Genomic DNA, 16,088 nt, shown 5'->3' with positions numbered 1-16,088 from the left:
CCCGCCAAAGCCCAACCGGCCCCGCGCAGTGATTATCAAGTTGCACAACCCGAGGGATAAGATGAGGATCCTCGCCGCGGCCAGGGAGAAAGGACCGCTGACACATGAGGGACAGACCATATTCATCCGACAAGATCTGGCTAGTGGAGTCAAGGAAATGAGACGTGCGTTTAACGGAGTGTGCCAACGACTTATTGACATGAACATACGGTTTTCCATGCGCTTCCCCGCTACCCTGAGTTTCACCCACAGAGGAAAAAGTCACTCTTTTCACTCACCGAAGGATGCGCTTGCCTACGTGGACGGACTGAGCTGAGCTAGAGGTGATGTAAAAATACGCGTGTTTTGCTCATTGCAGACATGGTCAGATCTTTCATAATTTGTGAGAAGGTGTGTTAGATAAACTTTGTGTGGTTAAGTTAATTCTTAGCTGTTTTTTTTTTGTTTTTTCCTCTCACATTATGCTGCAATTCACTACAATTAACGTTGATGGAGAGCTCAAGCTGGTTGCCAAAATATAACCATGTTAGTTTGTATGGTTGTGATCTTCTTAGCTCGTGGTGAGCGGGGGAGTGGAGAAGACTTTCTTTTTCTTTTCTCTTTTTTTTTTCTCTCTCAGTGATGTTTTTGCTCGGTTTCACGTGCCCCGCTAGTTGTTCAACGCGCCACACTATTGGCCCATTCCGGGATAGTGGGTGGTGGGGGGGTTGGGGAGGGGGGGTGTTCTGGGGATTCTTTAACTGGGTGTTTGCTGGGATTTCATCGTTTGGGGATGAATACTTTGTTCATGATGTTCAGTCATGTTTATTTACTTATGCCATCATATATCTGAAGCCTTCCATAAGATATTTCATGGAGCTGTCCATTTCTCAGCCTGTTTGTGGTAAAAACACTGAGCCCCTCTGCCCTGTCACAAAGCTCTCTGCTAGATTACTCAACATTTTACTTCTTATCTCTATTATGCTATGAGTGATCTCAAAATAGTTTCCCTTAATGTTAAGGGATTCAATAATGTCATTAAAAGGCAAAAGATCCTTGCTTTTCTGAAAAAGGAGAAAACACAAATAGCCTTACTGTCTGAAACTCACTTAAACGATTTGGAACATCTCAAATTAAGGAGGTCCTGGGTGGGCCAAGTGTTTTATTCATCCTACAACACAAATAGCAGAGGTGTAGCCATATTGATCCACCGTAGTCTCCCGTTTACCTTAGAGAAAACCATAAAAGATAATGATGGTCGTTATATCCTTATCTCAGGCTATCTTTACGGGGAACAGATACTCATTGGTTGCATATATGGCCCAAATTCATACGACTCTGCCTTTTTCCCTAAGCTCTTATCTGAGGTCTCATCAGTATCGACCCCATATGTTGTATTAGGGGGCGACTTCAATTGTGTGCCTGACCCAAGCCTTGACCAGTCCCCACCTAAACCTAGCCCAATCCCTCGGAAGAGCCTCAGACTAAAAGAGTTCTGCCATGATTTAGAACTGTTTGACACTTGGAGAATGACCAATCCCAGGGAGAGAGATTTCACCTTTTTTTCCAATCCCCATCAGACATTTTCAAGAATCGATTTTTTCCTGTCATCCAGAGTGGTTTTGGATAGGGTAAAGGAGTGCTCAATTGGCATATGCTCACTCTCTGACCACTCTCATGTAAGTTTGAGCATTTGTCCTCCTTATACTGACCCCTCCTCTCGCCACTGGAGGATGAACCCCTCGCTACTGAGCAGTCCTCCATTCATTGATTATATTACCGAACAGTGGAATGTTTTTATTGCTACTAATAAGACTCCCGATGTTAGTCCATCTCTGCTATGGGAAACGGCTAAAGCCTATCATAGGGGGAGTATTATATCATATACCACAGCTCAGAAAAAGGCTGCTATGAAGGAACAACTTAGCTTAGAAAATACAATACAGCAGCTGGAGGTACAATTTAAAAGTGCACCCTCTAAATTTCTGTCTAAAAAATTGGAAGCAGCTCGTTCGGCCCTAAACCAACTGCTAACTAAAAAGGCTGAGTCAGCCATCTTTTTTGCAAAGCATAGGCTCTATGAGTCAGGAAACAAACCTGGCCGTCTTTTAGCAAGATTGGCAAGAGGTAGAACGGAGTCAAACACGATACCATCACTGCTGGATGACAATCAGGTTAGACACTACAAAACCAAAGACATAAAAATAATGAGGCAATTTTATCAGAAGCTTTATTCATCTGAATGTGAGTTTTCTGAGGAGAGGAGGAAGGAGTTTCTCGATAAGGTGTCCCTCCCATCCCTGTCAGAGGAAGAAAAAGAAAAATTAACGGCACCAGTGACTGAGAAGGAGGTCCGTGCAGCCATAGCATCCCTTAAGGGTGGAAAGGCACCAGGACCTGATGGGTTCTGTCCGGAGTTCTCCAAGAAATTGACTCACCTGATAGCCGAACCACTTACTGACATGTATCTGGATTCCTTTGGGATTGGTCACCTCCCCCCAACGCTTAATCTAGCAAACATTACACTTATCCTTAAGAAAGATAAGCCCCCTGATATCTGTGGCTCATTTAGGCCCATTAGCCTTATTAATGTGGATAGTAAGTTGCTATCAAAATTGCTTGCAACAAGACTGGAAAAACTCTTGCCCTCTCTAATAAATACAGACCAAACCGGATTTATACAGAATAGGCTCTCCCTCACAAATGTGAGGAGACTGTTGAACATCATACAGTACTCAAGTAAAGAAAATCATAGAGGACTTGCTGTATCTTTAGACGCTGAAAAGGCGTTCGATAGGGTAGAGTGGGAATACTTATTCGACGCCCTTGGGAGGTTTGGGTTGGGGGGGGATTTTCTTAAATGGGTTAAGATACTCTACAACTCTCCACAGGCCTGTATTGTAACTAATGGCACACAGTCGTCGCCTTTCCCACTGCGTAGGGGGACGAGACAGGGTTGCCCCCTGTCTCCGTTGCTCTTTGCGCTAGCACTTGAGCCCCTAGCGGAGGCTATTAGACAACACAAAGACGTACATGGGATGACGATAGGAGGGACAACCCATAAAATTGCACTCTATGCTGATGACATCTTGTTGTTCCTGACAAAACCTGACATATCAATCCCAACTATTCTCTCAATTATCCAGGAGTTCAGCTCATTCTCAGGCTACAAGATCAACTATGGCAAATCAGAGGCTATGCCATTGGGCAGTCCGACTGACCTGGCTTCACTTGCTAACTGCCCCTTTAAAATTGTCCCCCACAGGCTTCACCTACCTTGGGATAAAAGTCTCACCAGACCTGACTGAGCTATGGAAGCTTAACTTTTCTCCCATAGTAACTAAAATAAAGAAGGACCTGGATAGATGGCACGACCTCCCTATATCTTTTATGGGGCGCATTAGTTTAATTAAAATGAACGTATTCCCCAGGTTATTATATCCCCTACAAATGTTACGCCTGTGGATCTCTAAGAAGGTCGCTCTTGATATAGAGAGGGCATTTTCTAGATTCATATGGCATGGCAAGAGGCCGAGACAGAAAATAAAAACATTACAGCTACCCTCTGACAAAGGAGGCCTAGGCCTGCCAAACATAATTCATTACAACTGGGCATGCCACGCACGCTTCCTATGGGAATGGTTACATGCTCATCTTGAATCCAAGCCCTGTCTAGATTCGTGGTCCTCTTTGCCATCCTCGCTATGGAGCTTGGTCATGAGCGATAAGAAAAAGCTACATAGGGATATCAAGAATAATCCAATTATATACAACACTATTAGAGTGTGGCAGGAAATTTGTAAACATCTAGGCAGAGGAAGTTATGCCTCATTCCTGACCCCTCTTACGAGGAATCAGGATTTCCCCCCAGGTCTCCGTCCCAATATTTTTGACAGGTGGCACGGCAACGGGGTGCGTGTGATTGGAGACTTATATGACAATATGATACTAATGACTTTCCAACAATTGCAGTCCAAATTCAGTATCCCTAAAGAACATCACCAGGGCTGGACTGGGACCAAAAAATGGCCCGGGCATTTTGGTCCCTGGCGGCCCACCATGGTTATTTACATGATATATGGATGGCGTGTGCTGGCGTGTGCTTACATATGTAAGCACACGCCATACCAGAGGATGTATGTGCACATTGTGAAGTTTCAAAAATGAAAATAAAGTGCAGTAGCCTACATGGAAGAGAGTAACCATGTTAAAAAAAATTGATACGCTCTTTCACTACTCACAGAGACCTTTTTCTTGGGGGAGATGGCCACAGTGCCACAATTCCCATCTTGAAGTCAAAGTGGTTGTCAAAGAAACACTGCTAGAGATGTCTTTTCAGTGTTTAATTAAACATACAATTTACACAAGACAATTAGGCCTACAGTAAGAAAGAGAGAGAGGGAAATGCAGAGACAGGCAGACATAGGAAAGAAAGAGAGCAGGGATCAGTTGGTATTATAATCTTTAGCTGAACAAAGAAATAATATCTTATTTTAACTTACATATGCTGAGAGACAAAAGGCTCCATGGACCTTGGTGCTGAGAGAGACAGAAAGCAGAGGTGAGGTCAGATATGCTAGATTGATCTGATACTGTCTCTTCTAGAATTAAAAAAAAGATATTACTGTAAGTAAACTCACAATGAAAAAACAAAAACAAATGGGAACTCCACATCAGGGAAAGGATTATCTTCACTCCAATATGCCCTTTTGGGAGAAAAAGAGAGGCCAGGTGGGTCAAGATAACAGTGAGAATGAGACTGTTTCAAAAGAAATACATTGACAGTATTGGTGTCTTTAAAATAATGCAATAATTGATCGTTGCATTTATTACAGTCACTCTGTAAAACTAATAGGCTTTATGACCATCCCAGTGCATGTCAGCAAGAACACAATAACATAACAACATTATACAGTATAGTAAACTTACAAATGTGATGAATGCCTGTGAAGTCCACACCAATGAAAGACACATCCCTGGAACATCTCAGGGAGACAGGGCAGCCTCAAAGAGAAAGAGTTGGACAGACAAAAAAGTGAGTCATACACACCAATTGCATTATAACAGGACTGATGACTAAAATAAAGAAATAGTTAGACAACAGTCTGATATACATACTGGTTAAGAAAATGTTGAATGGCCCTCCGATAATCCTCATTGTTGATGCCACGTTGATTCTCCTAACATTTCAGTGGCCTCTCTGACCTCAATCTGTCCCTGCTGCTGCTGGGTCACGTCTCTCTCGTCATCATCATCCTCCTCCTCTCCCTCCTTCTCCTCCTCCGCTACCTCTCCGTCAACCACCTGTGCGCTCGCCCCCGGCGCCGGGTCTGGGACTGCTGGACCCGACCGGGCCGACCCGACGACAACCGCCGAGCTTGTGGTAGCAAACATGTTTGTAATTTTCGCACATTTTGCTGCGTCCTCTTTCAGTATTTTTTTTTTTTTCCCTTAGCTTTTCTGCTCCCCCCTTTCGTTTTTGTTTTTTTCCGTCCATCTCGACATCCACCACACTCCCTCCACCTCCAGTCAGGACAAATGATCAAGAGGGAGGGGAGGGGCGGGCCAACGAGAGCTGAGAGATTTCATTGGACTAGCCCAATGTCCTTCAAGAAAATCAACCAATGGGCCACGTTTAGTGTCTCAGATACCGTTGCGGTCGATAAAAAACTATATCCTTTTTTTTTTTTTTTTTTTTTTTTTTTAATTATGACAGTACTGGGCCGGCCCAAATATGTGCATCGGCCCACCGGGCATTGCCCGGTATGCCAGATGGCCAGTCCAGCCCTGAACATCACTATGGCTTTCTTCAGGTCAGGCACTACGTTGGATCTAAGACCCTACCCCCTCTTGATCCAGTCATGTATAGTGAGGTTGAGAGGTTCCTCATCTCCCGAAAAGGTCTCACCCGTTTTATTTCTTCCTTCTATGCTCTACTATATTCTCTTAGCACAGGTGATATCACAAGCATTGCACAGAAGTGGGAGAAAGATCTTGACACAGAGTATATTGAAGATGACTGGCAGGAGGCCATTAAAGTATTTAAATCTACCTTTACATGTAACAGACTGAGAGAGACACAATATAAAATACTACACCGTCTACACTTAACGTCATACATACTAAATAAGATGGACCGTCAGATTTCACCTTTGTGTAATAAGTGTCATAGAGAGGTTGGAACATACTACCATTATTTCTGGCAATGTAAATTGATAAAAAGATTTTGGGGTACAATCTCGCAGGAACTGAGTGATATTTTTCAAGTAAAGATGAGGAAGGACCCTGACCTTTTCATCCTCGGCCTTCCATCAAGGGAGGTGACTTTAACCCATTTGAAGTTCAAATTATGCGACAAATTATTATTATTGGCCAGAAAATGCATTTTAATTAACTGGATCACTGATAAACCACCTACTGTTACCCTATGGTATAGGGAAATATTCCGGGTCCTCCCCCATGAAAGACTTAGTGCAGTTGTGAAGGGTAATGAAAGGTCCTTTAATGAAATGTGGGCTCCTCTGCTTAACTACCTACCTGACGAATTGACTCAGCTAGTGAAGAGGGGCCAGTCTTCCTTACAATGGTCACGCCCACCTGAGATGAATCCTTAAGTGTCCTTGTTTGCAGTGTGGCATTTACACACTACCATATTGTTTTGTTTTTAATCAGTTTGATTTATCACTGCTTACTGCATAGGATACTGATATGACTGTGACTACATTAATGGGTGAAATCTGTGTGTATGCGGAGCAATATGGGGAGGGGCACCTATATGTGCTGTGAGGGTGTATAGGGGGTGGTCGGCTGGAAGAATTGATGGATGGCAATACTGTATTTTGTTTTATTTTATTTTATTTTATTTTATCTATTTCTGTAACTGACATGATGGCAAATTGTATGTTCTGTGTCTTTGTTGAAAAACAATAAAAAATTTGTTCAAAAAAAAAAGAAAAGAGAGAACACACAAACAAAAAATTTATTTTCATCAAATGTAAAACACACTGGGTCTCATTCATGAAACGTGAGCAGAACGAATTTGTGTGTAAACTGTTCGCAGAGGGAAATTTACGTGCATCTCGCATTCATCAATATTTTAGTAGCTCCGATCTTTTCGTAGCTACTAACAAAATCTACACATGCTGCTGACCACGCGTAGTGCTTGTGTAAATTTAAGAATGCACATAAATAATGCTTGTCACTATTGGAAATTACAATTTAAATTCATATTGCGCTCTGTTATGTACACAATACGCAGATGCCTTTGAAACACGTGATATAGCCTAAACATATGATAAAAATATAACACATTTAGTTAAAGTAGTTGGCAATTGGCAGGTTTAAGATCCAGATTAGGTTCATGATTGTGAATTATCTATGTAAATCGACTCAATAGATTACACGTTCTTTCTACATGTTGAATGATGATAATAAAAATATAGGCTCCAGTGGAGGCATGTCACTGTCTCCGCCAGGTATAATTCCTGACAGAGAGGTCTCCCCAATTATCCCCGCGATGCGCTCATCTGCAGGTGATAGCTGCGACTGTGAGCCTCCTCCTCCTGTGGCTGATATATATCTTTTGTGTGAGGTTATGCGTTTCTTTGCCTCCAGTTTCATGTCAAACCATTTACGCTTCACCTCGGACATGGTTCTTTGGACTACAGAGACAGTATTGACGGCATCTGTCACTTCCCTCCAGGCCTTCGCTTTGCCTGTCCCTGTCACACCACTGCTAACAGATGAAAATAAAATTTTTTTTCTTAATTCCACTTCACCCAAAAGTATTTCCATCTCCGCTTCCGCAAAGTTCTTTTTTCTTTCTCTCCCTTTCTTCATTTGCGCCATGACTGACAGGTCGACTGGATGCATCTACACCTCCTTATATGGTGGTCATTGGCAATTCATGGGCGGGGATTTATGCTAATAGCTGATTACCGGGAGCGTGCTGTCACTTTACGATAGATTGGCATTCACGATCATACACACGTGTTTACGATCAGATCTGAGTTTCCCGCGGTGTTCATGACTCTGGAGTAGGTTTTTAGTAGCGTAAGCTTTTATGTGCACATCTACGCACAAATTTACTAACGTTTCATGAATGAGACCCACTGTCTGTAGTAACCCTTGGTTTTACAGCAGGGATGATAACATTACTTGTTTTATGATATTTAATTTATTACACTGTTAGCACCCTGAATTTGTTTCCACAGGATAACACATTTAATATTGTATGTTCATAACGAACCCCAATATTGGATATGAAATCATGACATGACAATAACTATGATGTCAATGTGACAATTATACATTTTAAGTTTTAACAGAGGTGATGAGTGACTAAATGAGAGCAAGTAAATTATTTTCCTCTCTCTTTTTTTAACTCTACGGGGTTAATATCAATTAAAGCTTACAACACTGGTTATATCATTGTTACATTTTATATCCAAATAAAACAAATCAATAAGTCTAATGTATTTGGCACAATAATCACACTCACCGAGGTCTCCAGTCTCTCCAATATCCCCCTCCTCCTCCTCCTCGTCCTCTGATTCGACCCACAGTTCATCCAGACCATCTCCGGCACCTCCTGGCTGAGCATGTGAACCATCTGTGGACTCCTCACTTTGTACTTGGCTTCTATCTCTAAGCAGCCGCACAGCTTTGACTATGTTGGAGCCGTTGTCTGTCACAATGAGCAGCACCTTGTCTTCTCCTATACCCCATGCTTCCAGTGTCTCATTGATGCAGCGAGCAATGGTCTCCCCAGTGTGTGGATGCTCCATTCAGTGTAGGTTAAGCAGAGCATGGTAAACGTGGCCTCCAGGTGGATGATAAAAACATGCTGACACCCATGAAAGATGCTGTTAATCCTCTCTTGCGCCAACCATCCACACAGAGGGTCAGCTTCCTCGCGCCCTTTATGATCTCTTTCAATTTGTGCTTTGCCTTTTCCATCTTAGCTCCAAGAAGGTTATTCACTCGCGGAGAAACCGGGTGATTTGAATTTTGGCTCGAGTGAAAAGCAAAACTTTTTGAAGGCAATCGAGCCACACAGTCTTGTAGAAATACCAGTCTCAATAAACATATTTACGAGTGCATCTTCCCGCTTGTGGTGTTCCTGCGTGTTAACTAACCAGCAGCTATTTGGTCGTCGGTGAAAGCAGTCCATTATCGATGTCTCCTCCTTCCCGGTGCTACCTGGCTGGGATGTTGCTTCACTTTCAGGGGAGCTACTTAGAGAGGCCACTTTGTCAAGGTACTCGCCATTAGCCTTCTTGTGCAAGCTTCTCAAATGGACTTTCAGATTCGTGGGGTTTTTTCCCTGAGAAGTATTCCACAGATTGTATTACCTGTTTCCACGACAATGCACTTGCTTTTGTCTTTCTCGCTGTCATATTCAAAAAAATCCCATATAGGACTCTGTCGCTTTCGCCCAACTTTTGACGCCATTTTTTGCCGTAGAGGGGCGAAGAGAAGCCGACTCTGGCCGGCTCTACACGAGAAGTGACGGACGGTGAGGTGCCGTATGGCGCCGCCAGCTCATGTAAAATTGCTTGAGCGAAATAAATCGATTTCATATCAATCCGAAATTGACAAAGACGAAAATGAAGGGAATTTTATCTATAATTTCAGTTCGTTTTAGTTAGTTTTGTAATCACACAATACAGTTTCAGTTAGTTATCGTTTTTTTCTTTTAATTATAGTTTTTATTTATTTCAGTTAACGAAAATGTTTTTTCAATTCTAGTTTTCGTCATTTCGTTCGTTTACGATAATAACCTTGGTCTGTAGTTCTTCATGTCAGAAGGGTTGAGTGTGTTTCTTTTAAGACAGGCTTCATTCTGGCTTGTTTAAGAGTTTTGGAAAACCAACCAGCTGTCAAAGAGATATTGATGAGATGGTTGTGGAAAGCAATGAGGTCAGGAGCCATAGATGGTAAGGTTGGAGACAGGGTCATGAGGGCAGGTGGTTGAGTAAGGAGAAGTCACCATGGTTAGTACCTTATTGAGAGAGATGGGTGAAAAAGAAGTTAGAAGTGAAGAGGTTCAAAATGTTGCTCGGTAGAAGGGAGGTGGGGCAGTGGGGGGAATCAAGGACGGTAGAGAAGATAGCAAAGAGGTTTTGGATAGGGAGGATTGAATTTTGTATTGAAAGAAAGAACGTTTAGCTGCAGATATGGAGCCGGAGAAAGAAGAGAGCAGGGACTGATTGAAGAGGAGGTCCTCTGAGTGCTGGGATTTACACCATTTTCTTTCAGCTGCCCATAGGGTAGTTCTGTCAGCACACACTGAGTCAGACAGCTGAGGGGTTTGGCGAGCCTGCACAGAGGAGAGGACAAAGTAGAAAGGAGAGTGTCTGTGGCAGAGTCAGGAGGTATGAATAAAAGTCAGGTAAAGGGGAGAGTTGATAGGACAGATTTCCAGCCAATTTGCTTGAAGATGTCTGTGCTGATTGAATGAATGCCAACCCAAACCTCAAATGCAGTTTTTAGTTTTTTATCATGAGGTTTTGACTTTTAGTGACTCAAAATATTCCTATATGCAGAAACAATCTTAATGTGTACCGGTTTGTTTGCAGCTAAACAGAGCCAAGAAAATGGTAGGTTTGTTGATATCAAATGTTTCTTGTTTCAACCCAGCCACCCGTCAGTGGCCCTGGTGCTCTGGCCCCGCCTCAGTGCACCGGTCCTACCCCACCTCAGGCCGGAAGCGGTGCAGGTGGAGACTCATTGAGTCCAGAACTGTTCACCGGGATCGTGCAGGGAGTGCTGTCCACCATGATGAGCACTCTGGGGGCACAGCAGGGCAACGGAGAGAGCATCGCCCAGTTCATCCAGAGACTGTCCCAGACTAGCAACCTGTTCACTCCTGGCTCTGGAGATGCTGTTGGTGAGTCACAAAACAGGAGAATAAATGCAGCTGCGGCTTTTAGTCACTAACTTTATAGTCACCTCAAATCCAGTGTGCTGGAATCAGGCCAAAACACCATTCACCGTTCACACGTTTACTACAATTGTTATTCATATTCTGCTTAACTGGCTCTCATCCCCGCAGGGTTCTTTGGTGACCTGCTGTCCCTGGTGTGTCAGAGCTTCTCCATGGTAGACATGGTGCTGTTGCTTCATGGGAACGCTCAGCCCCTGAGCCGCATTCAACCTCAGCTCACTGATTTCTTCACCGAACACTACCTCCAGGGCAGAGAGCCCACTGATGCTAACATAGCTGTAAGTACTGGAGAGAGTTCCTCACCATTTGTTCACACACTGGGCTACTTGGTGTGTTGCTTGAGCGGCTGTGGCTCAGGAGGTAGTGCGGGTCATCCAGTAATTGGAAGGTTGCTGGCGCGGGGGGGGGGGGCAGGTGCAGACCCAGGGGTGTCTCAAAGCTATCCCATGGGGATAACCACAAAAATCGCAGTAGCGAGAGATTGGAAATGGGGCAGGGAAACAAAACGACAAAATTGTATAGAGCCACTACAGGCTTCCTTAAAGAAATAAAGCACCAAAAATGATATGATTTATCTGGAGATTGAAATCCCCGTCATGGCCAACGAGTGAACGCTGGCGCAAGTAGCTGTCGCTGCTCGCCGGTAACTTTTTAAGTTTTTAACGTTCCGGGCTTATTGTATGGTCTTATGACCTAATCGGACAGTGTAATTGCCCTCATTCGGAATATCTCCACGACTTGCCAGCACCATCATCTGTGTGAGTTTGCACTACTGGCTCACCTGTCCTGTTCCAACTTAAGCCTTGCCTGGCATTCTCTGGCCGTCAACGCTGCCTGAGTCCTCGTCCACGATGTGGGCTGGTAAGACATACATCCTGTTCGTCTGTGCCTGGCTCTTTCTACTGCCCGTCCACCTGCCAGTGGCGGGTTTGCTTCACCACTCGGCCACTGACCTGCTCCGGCTGCGCTGTCACCTGCGCTGTCACCTGCATGGACCTGCGCCAGAGGCACTCCACCTCCACCCGGACATCACCTTCCAGCCTCGATGGAGATACATCCACCAAGGGTCCCGTCGGAATTTTCAACACAACAGCTCAACAGCAATAAAGTCCATCTGGTCCAGCTCTCGATCCCGCACTCGTCGCCCTCCACATTCTACCAACCGGGCTGTCGACCATAGTGTGTTAGCCCGCCTAGCTCGGTCGGCTAGCACCATCACCAGCTCCGACAGCACTTCACTCAACTTTGCTCTGCTCAACATCCGCTCACTGACAGGCAAGGGACATCTCATCCAGGACTTCATCACCGACCGTAAGCTAGACTTTTTCTGCTTAACCGAGACGTGGCAACAGCCCCAAGACTTCTCCCAGCTCAACAAATCCACTCCTAGTGGGTTTGTTTACATCTGTCAACCCCGTGGCTCTGGCCGGGGGGGAGGTCTCGCGATAATTCACCGCGAGAAGTGGAAAGTCTCGCCGGTATCTGTGCCCATCTCCAGCACGTTTGAGTCTACTGTCTGTGAGTTGTCTGGTCCCACTCCAACCATCATTGCTACTGTCTACCGCCCCCCAAAACCGAATAGTGACTTTTTAATTGACCTTGCTGCTTTCCTCACCCATCTATCCTCTCTCTCACCAAACATAATACTGCTGGGTGATTTCAATATCCACATGGACAATACCAATCTGCCCCTCACCAAAGACTTCACTTCCTGCCTAGAGAGTTTCGGTTGTCAGCAACATACCACTATTCCCACACACTCCAAAGGACATATTCTGGACTTAATCTGCTGCTCTGGTGTCACCCCTCTTGACCTAACAGCTGATGAACTCCCCATTACTGACCACTTTCTCCTCTCATTTACAGTGAAACTCACTCTCTCCATTTCTAAAACACCACGCCTCATTTCTTTCCGGAATATAAAGAATATTAACCCCGCCTCTCTCACTTCAAATGTCCAGTCCTTTTGCCACCTTGACATCCATAATCTGTCCACCCCCGATGATCTGGTTTCTCATTACAACACTGGACTCCATAATATTCTAGATTCTCTTGCTCTTCTAAAAAAACAGATCTGTCTCTTTCACCGCCTCCGCCCCCCATGGCTAAAGGTCGGCAACTTGAACGACTCCATAGAAAAACTGGTCTCATTATACACAAAGAAATGTACAATAACCACATCTTACGCTACAAGGACTCCATTGCCAGCACCAAAACCCACTACTACTCCAGTTTAATCACTGCCAATGAAGGAAACTCCAAGTCACTGTTCTCCCTCCTCAACAATACCGCCAAACCCCAGGACTCTCTCCCCCTCACTTATACACAACCTCCTTTTGCAACGCCATTATGTCATTTTTCACCGATAAAATCAAGAACATCCACCTGAACCTTGGATCATTGCCTCACCCCAGCGCCTCAGCTGACCTTCCCCCACCCTCACACTCATTTTCCTCCTTCCAGCTCCCCACTCTCTCAGAAATCTCAGAACTCATCTGGAAATCCAAACCATCCACCTGTCAATTGGACCCCCTCCCCACCCAACTTGTTAAAACCTGCCTCCCTTCTCTGGCCCCCCTCATTTCTGCTATCATCCACTCCTCCCTCACCACTGGAACTGTCCCTACACCCTTCAAAACAACGGCCATTACCCCAATTGTGAAAAAACCTGGCGCCGACCCCTCCAACTTCGACAACCTCCGTCCTATCTCCAATCTACCCTTCATCTCCAAAATCCTTGAAAAAACAGTTGCCTCCCAGCTCCATTCTCACCTATCCCACAATAATCTGTATGAACAGTTCCAGTCCGGCTTCCGCCCACTCCATAGCACAGAAACAGCACTTATCAAAATCACCAACGACCTCCTTATGGCATCTGATTCTGGACTCCTCACCATCCTCATCCTCCTCGACCTGAGTGCAGCTTTTGACACCATCTCTCACACCACCCTCCTCAGCAGGCTATCCTCCGTTGGCATCACCCACACTCCCCTGGACTGGTTCACATCCTACTTCTCTGGCCGCACTCAATTCATCCAACTCAAGTCCCTCAAATCCACCCCTCCTCTGTCACCTCAGGTGTGCCCCAGGGCTCTGTCCTGGGGCCCCTCCTCTTCATCATCTACCTCCTTCCCCTCGGCAACATCTTCCGCAAATTTAACATTCATGTCCACTGCTATGCCGATGACACCCAGCTCTACCTCACCACTAAACCTTCATCCTCTCTCCCGCCCACCTCCCTCACCGACTGCATCTCTGAAATAAAAACCTGGTTCACCCAAAACTTCCTTAAACTAAACAACAAAACAGAGGTTCTCCTCATTGGCACAAAATCCACTCTATCCAAAACCGACAGCCTTTCACTCACTATTGACAGCTCCTCCATTTCACCCTCCCCCCAGGTTAAGAGTCTGGGTGTCATCCTTGACAGTACACTATCCTTTCAATCCCATATCAATAACATTACCCGGTCTGCCTACTTCCACCTACGAAACATCAACCGCCTCCCACTTCAAATCACAACTCAAAACACACCTGTTTAAAACTGCCTATTCCCTCTGATGCCACTTGCCCTGTCCCATCCCTTCTATTGTATTTGTTCTTATTTTGTGTGTTTTTTATTGATATTGATGTTTATTCTTGATGTTTTCTTTTATCTCATTTGTGTACGGTGTCCTTGAGTGTCCAGAAAGGCGCCTTCTAAATAAAATAAAATTTTATTATTATTATTATTATTATTATTATTATTATTATTATTATTATTATTATTATTATTATTATTATTATTATAATAAACTAAACCACCGCTGCCAAGCAGCTGACTCAAAACCAAAATTGTCCAGGAGACCCAGAAAACTCGAAATGAAAGGCAAAGGCTACCCCGCGAGACCTTTGATAACCAAAAAGGCTGGAGTCACAGCAAACTCTCCAGCACCAAGTTATTCACTGGGAAATATACACACAAAATTCTGAGTTGGGTGTTTTCAGACACACCGATAACAGGGAGAACCTCTCACTACCTCTGAAGGTGAGATAATGAGTCAGCACAGGGCACTGGAGACTCAGGGTATATGAAGACTCCCCACACCTGGGCTTAATCACAGCCAATCAGTGCCACACACACCTGATTGCAGTGAGTTGATTCTCTCACCACTCTCAGTGAGCAAGATTGAGTGCCCTCACACATGTGTGTGAAGTGTTGTAGTGTTGTAAAGCGCTTTGAACGGTCAGTAGACTGGAAAAGCACTAAAGAAATGGTGCATTTACCATTCCTAATCTCATTATATTAACTGATACAATTATTAGTGGCACCTTTCACAATACTGTCTTACCTATAGTGCAATGGAGTCTAGTAAACTAAGGTTTACAAATGGATCAGACCAGATGGGTACAGCATTGTAGTAGTAATAAGCACTGCATTTTCAAGGCGGGAATGAGAGGACAGTTTCATTCCGCCTCTGATCCGCCAGCGGAGGTAGGAACAGAGCCGCAACAGAGGCTTCACATTCTAAAACATATCATCAGCTACAGTCCTGGTCAAAAGTTTATCTACACTTGTAAAGAACATGTATATCATGGCAGTCTTCAGTTCCAATGAATTCTACAGCTCTCATGTTTCTGTGATGAATGAGTGGAACACAAACTACTTTGTCACAAAAACATTCATGAAATTTGGTTCAGTAATGCATTTATTATAGCTCTTCTGAAAATGTGACCAAATCTGCTGGATCAAAAATAAAAATAAAAAATAATATACAGTAACTAGAACAATCAATGTTGGTGATTATAGAAAGTTGTGTGAATCAAATGTTCTTTTGACATGGCCTCTTCTGAGTGATTCTGATTGATAACAGCTGGTTACCTTTCTGGCCCCTGTTTTCACTTTTGGTAAACTGTTCCTTTCTGTAATAAAGTAATAATAATCAAAAATCATGCAAATTATATTAAATGATAGGTTCATATTTTTTTCCAAGTCTCTCTTAAAACAGTAGCCACAGTAGCTCATTGGTTCATCGAAACAGGCTTTGCTTGCTTTAATCATTCCTCTTGTTCACATTGCACCCAAGAGATCCCTTAAACCAATTTCAGTGAGAGTGATGGGGGACAAAATCCAGTCCTCATTTTGTGCAGAAAATGAATTACAAATTTTAGCTAAAGAAGC

The 16,088-nt window shown here is 44.1% G+C and overlaps 1 protein-coding gene across 2 annotated transcripts in view; it reads left to right on the top strand.

The window, feature by feature from the left end:
* Nucleotides 1–16,088, top strand: part of bag6l (BCL2 associated athanogene 6, like) — a 79,554-nt gene that overhangs the window by 51,674 nt on the left and 11,792 nt on the right. For both annotated transcript variants that reach the window (XM_073463599.1, XM_073463600.1), the window contains 2 exons: nt 10,621–10,870; nt 11,036–11,205. In XM_073463599.1, coding sequence (XP_073319700.1) covers nt 10,621–10,870; nt 11,036–11,205 — 420 coding nt within the window. The remainder of the gene's footprint in view (nt 1–10,620; nt 10,871–11,035; nt 11,206–16,088) is intronic.

Source organism: Pagrus major, chromosome 3, assembly GCF_040436345.1.
Source record: "Pagrus major chromosome 3, Pma_NU_1.0".
NCBI lineage: Eukaryota > Metazoa > Chordata > Actinopteri > Spariformes > Sparidae > Pagrus > Pagrus major.
The sequence above is the reverse complement of the archived record's forward strand: the minus strand, read 5'-3'. Positions and strand labels throughout refer to the sequence as shown.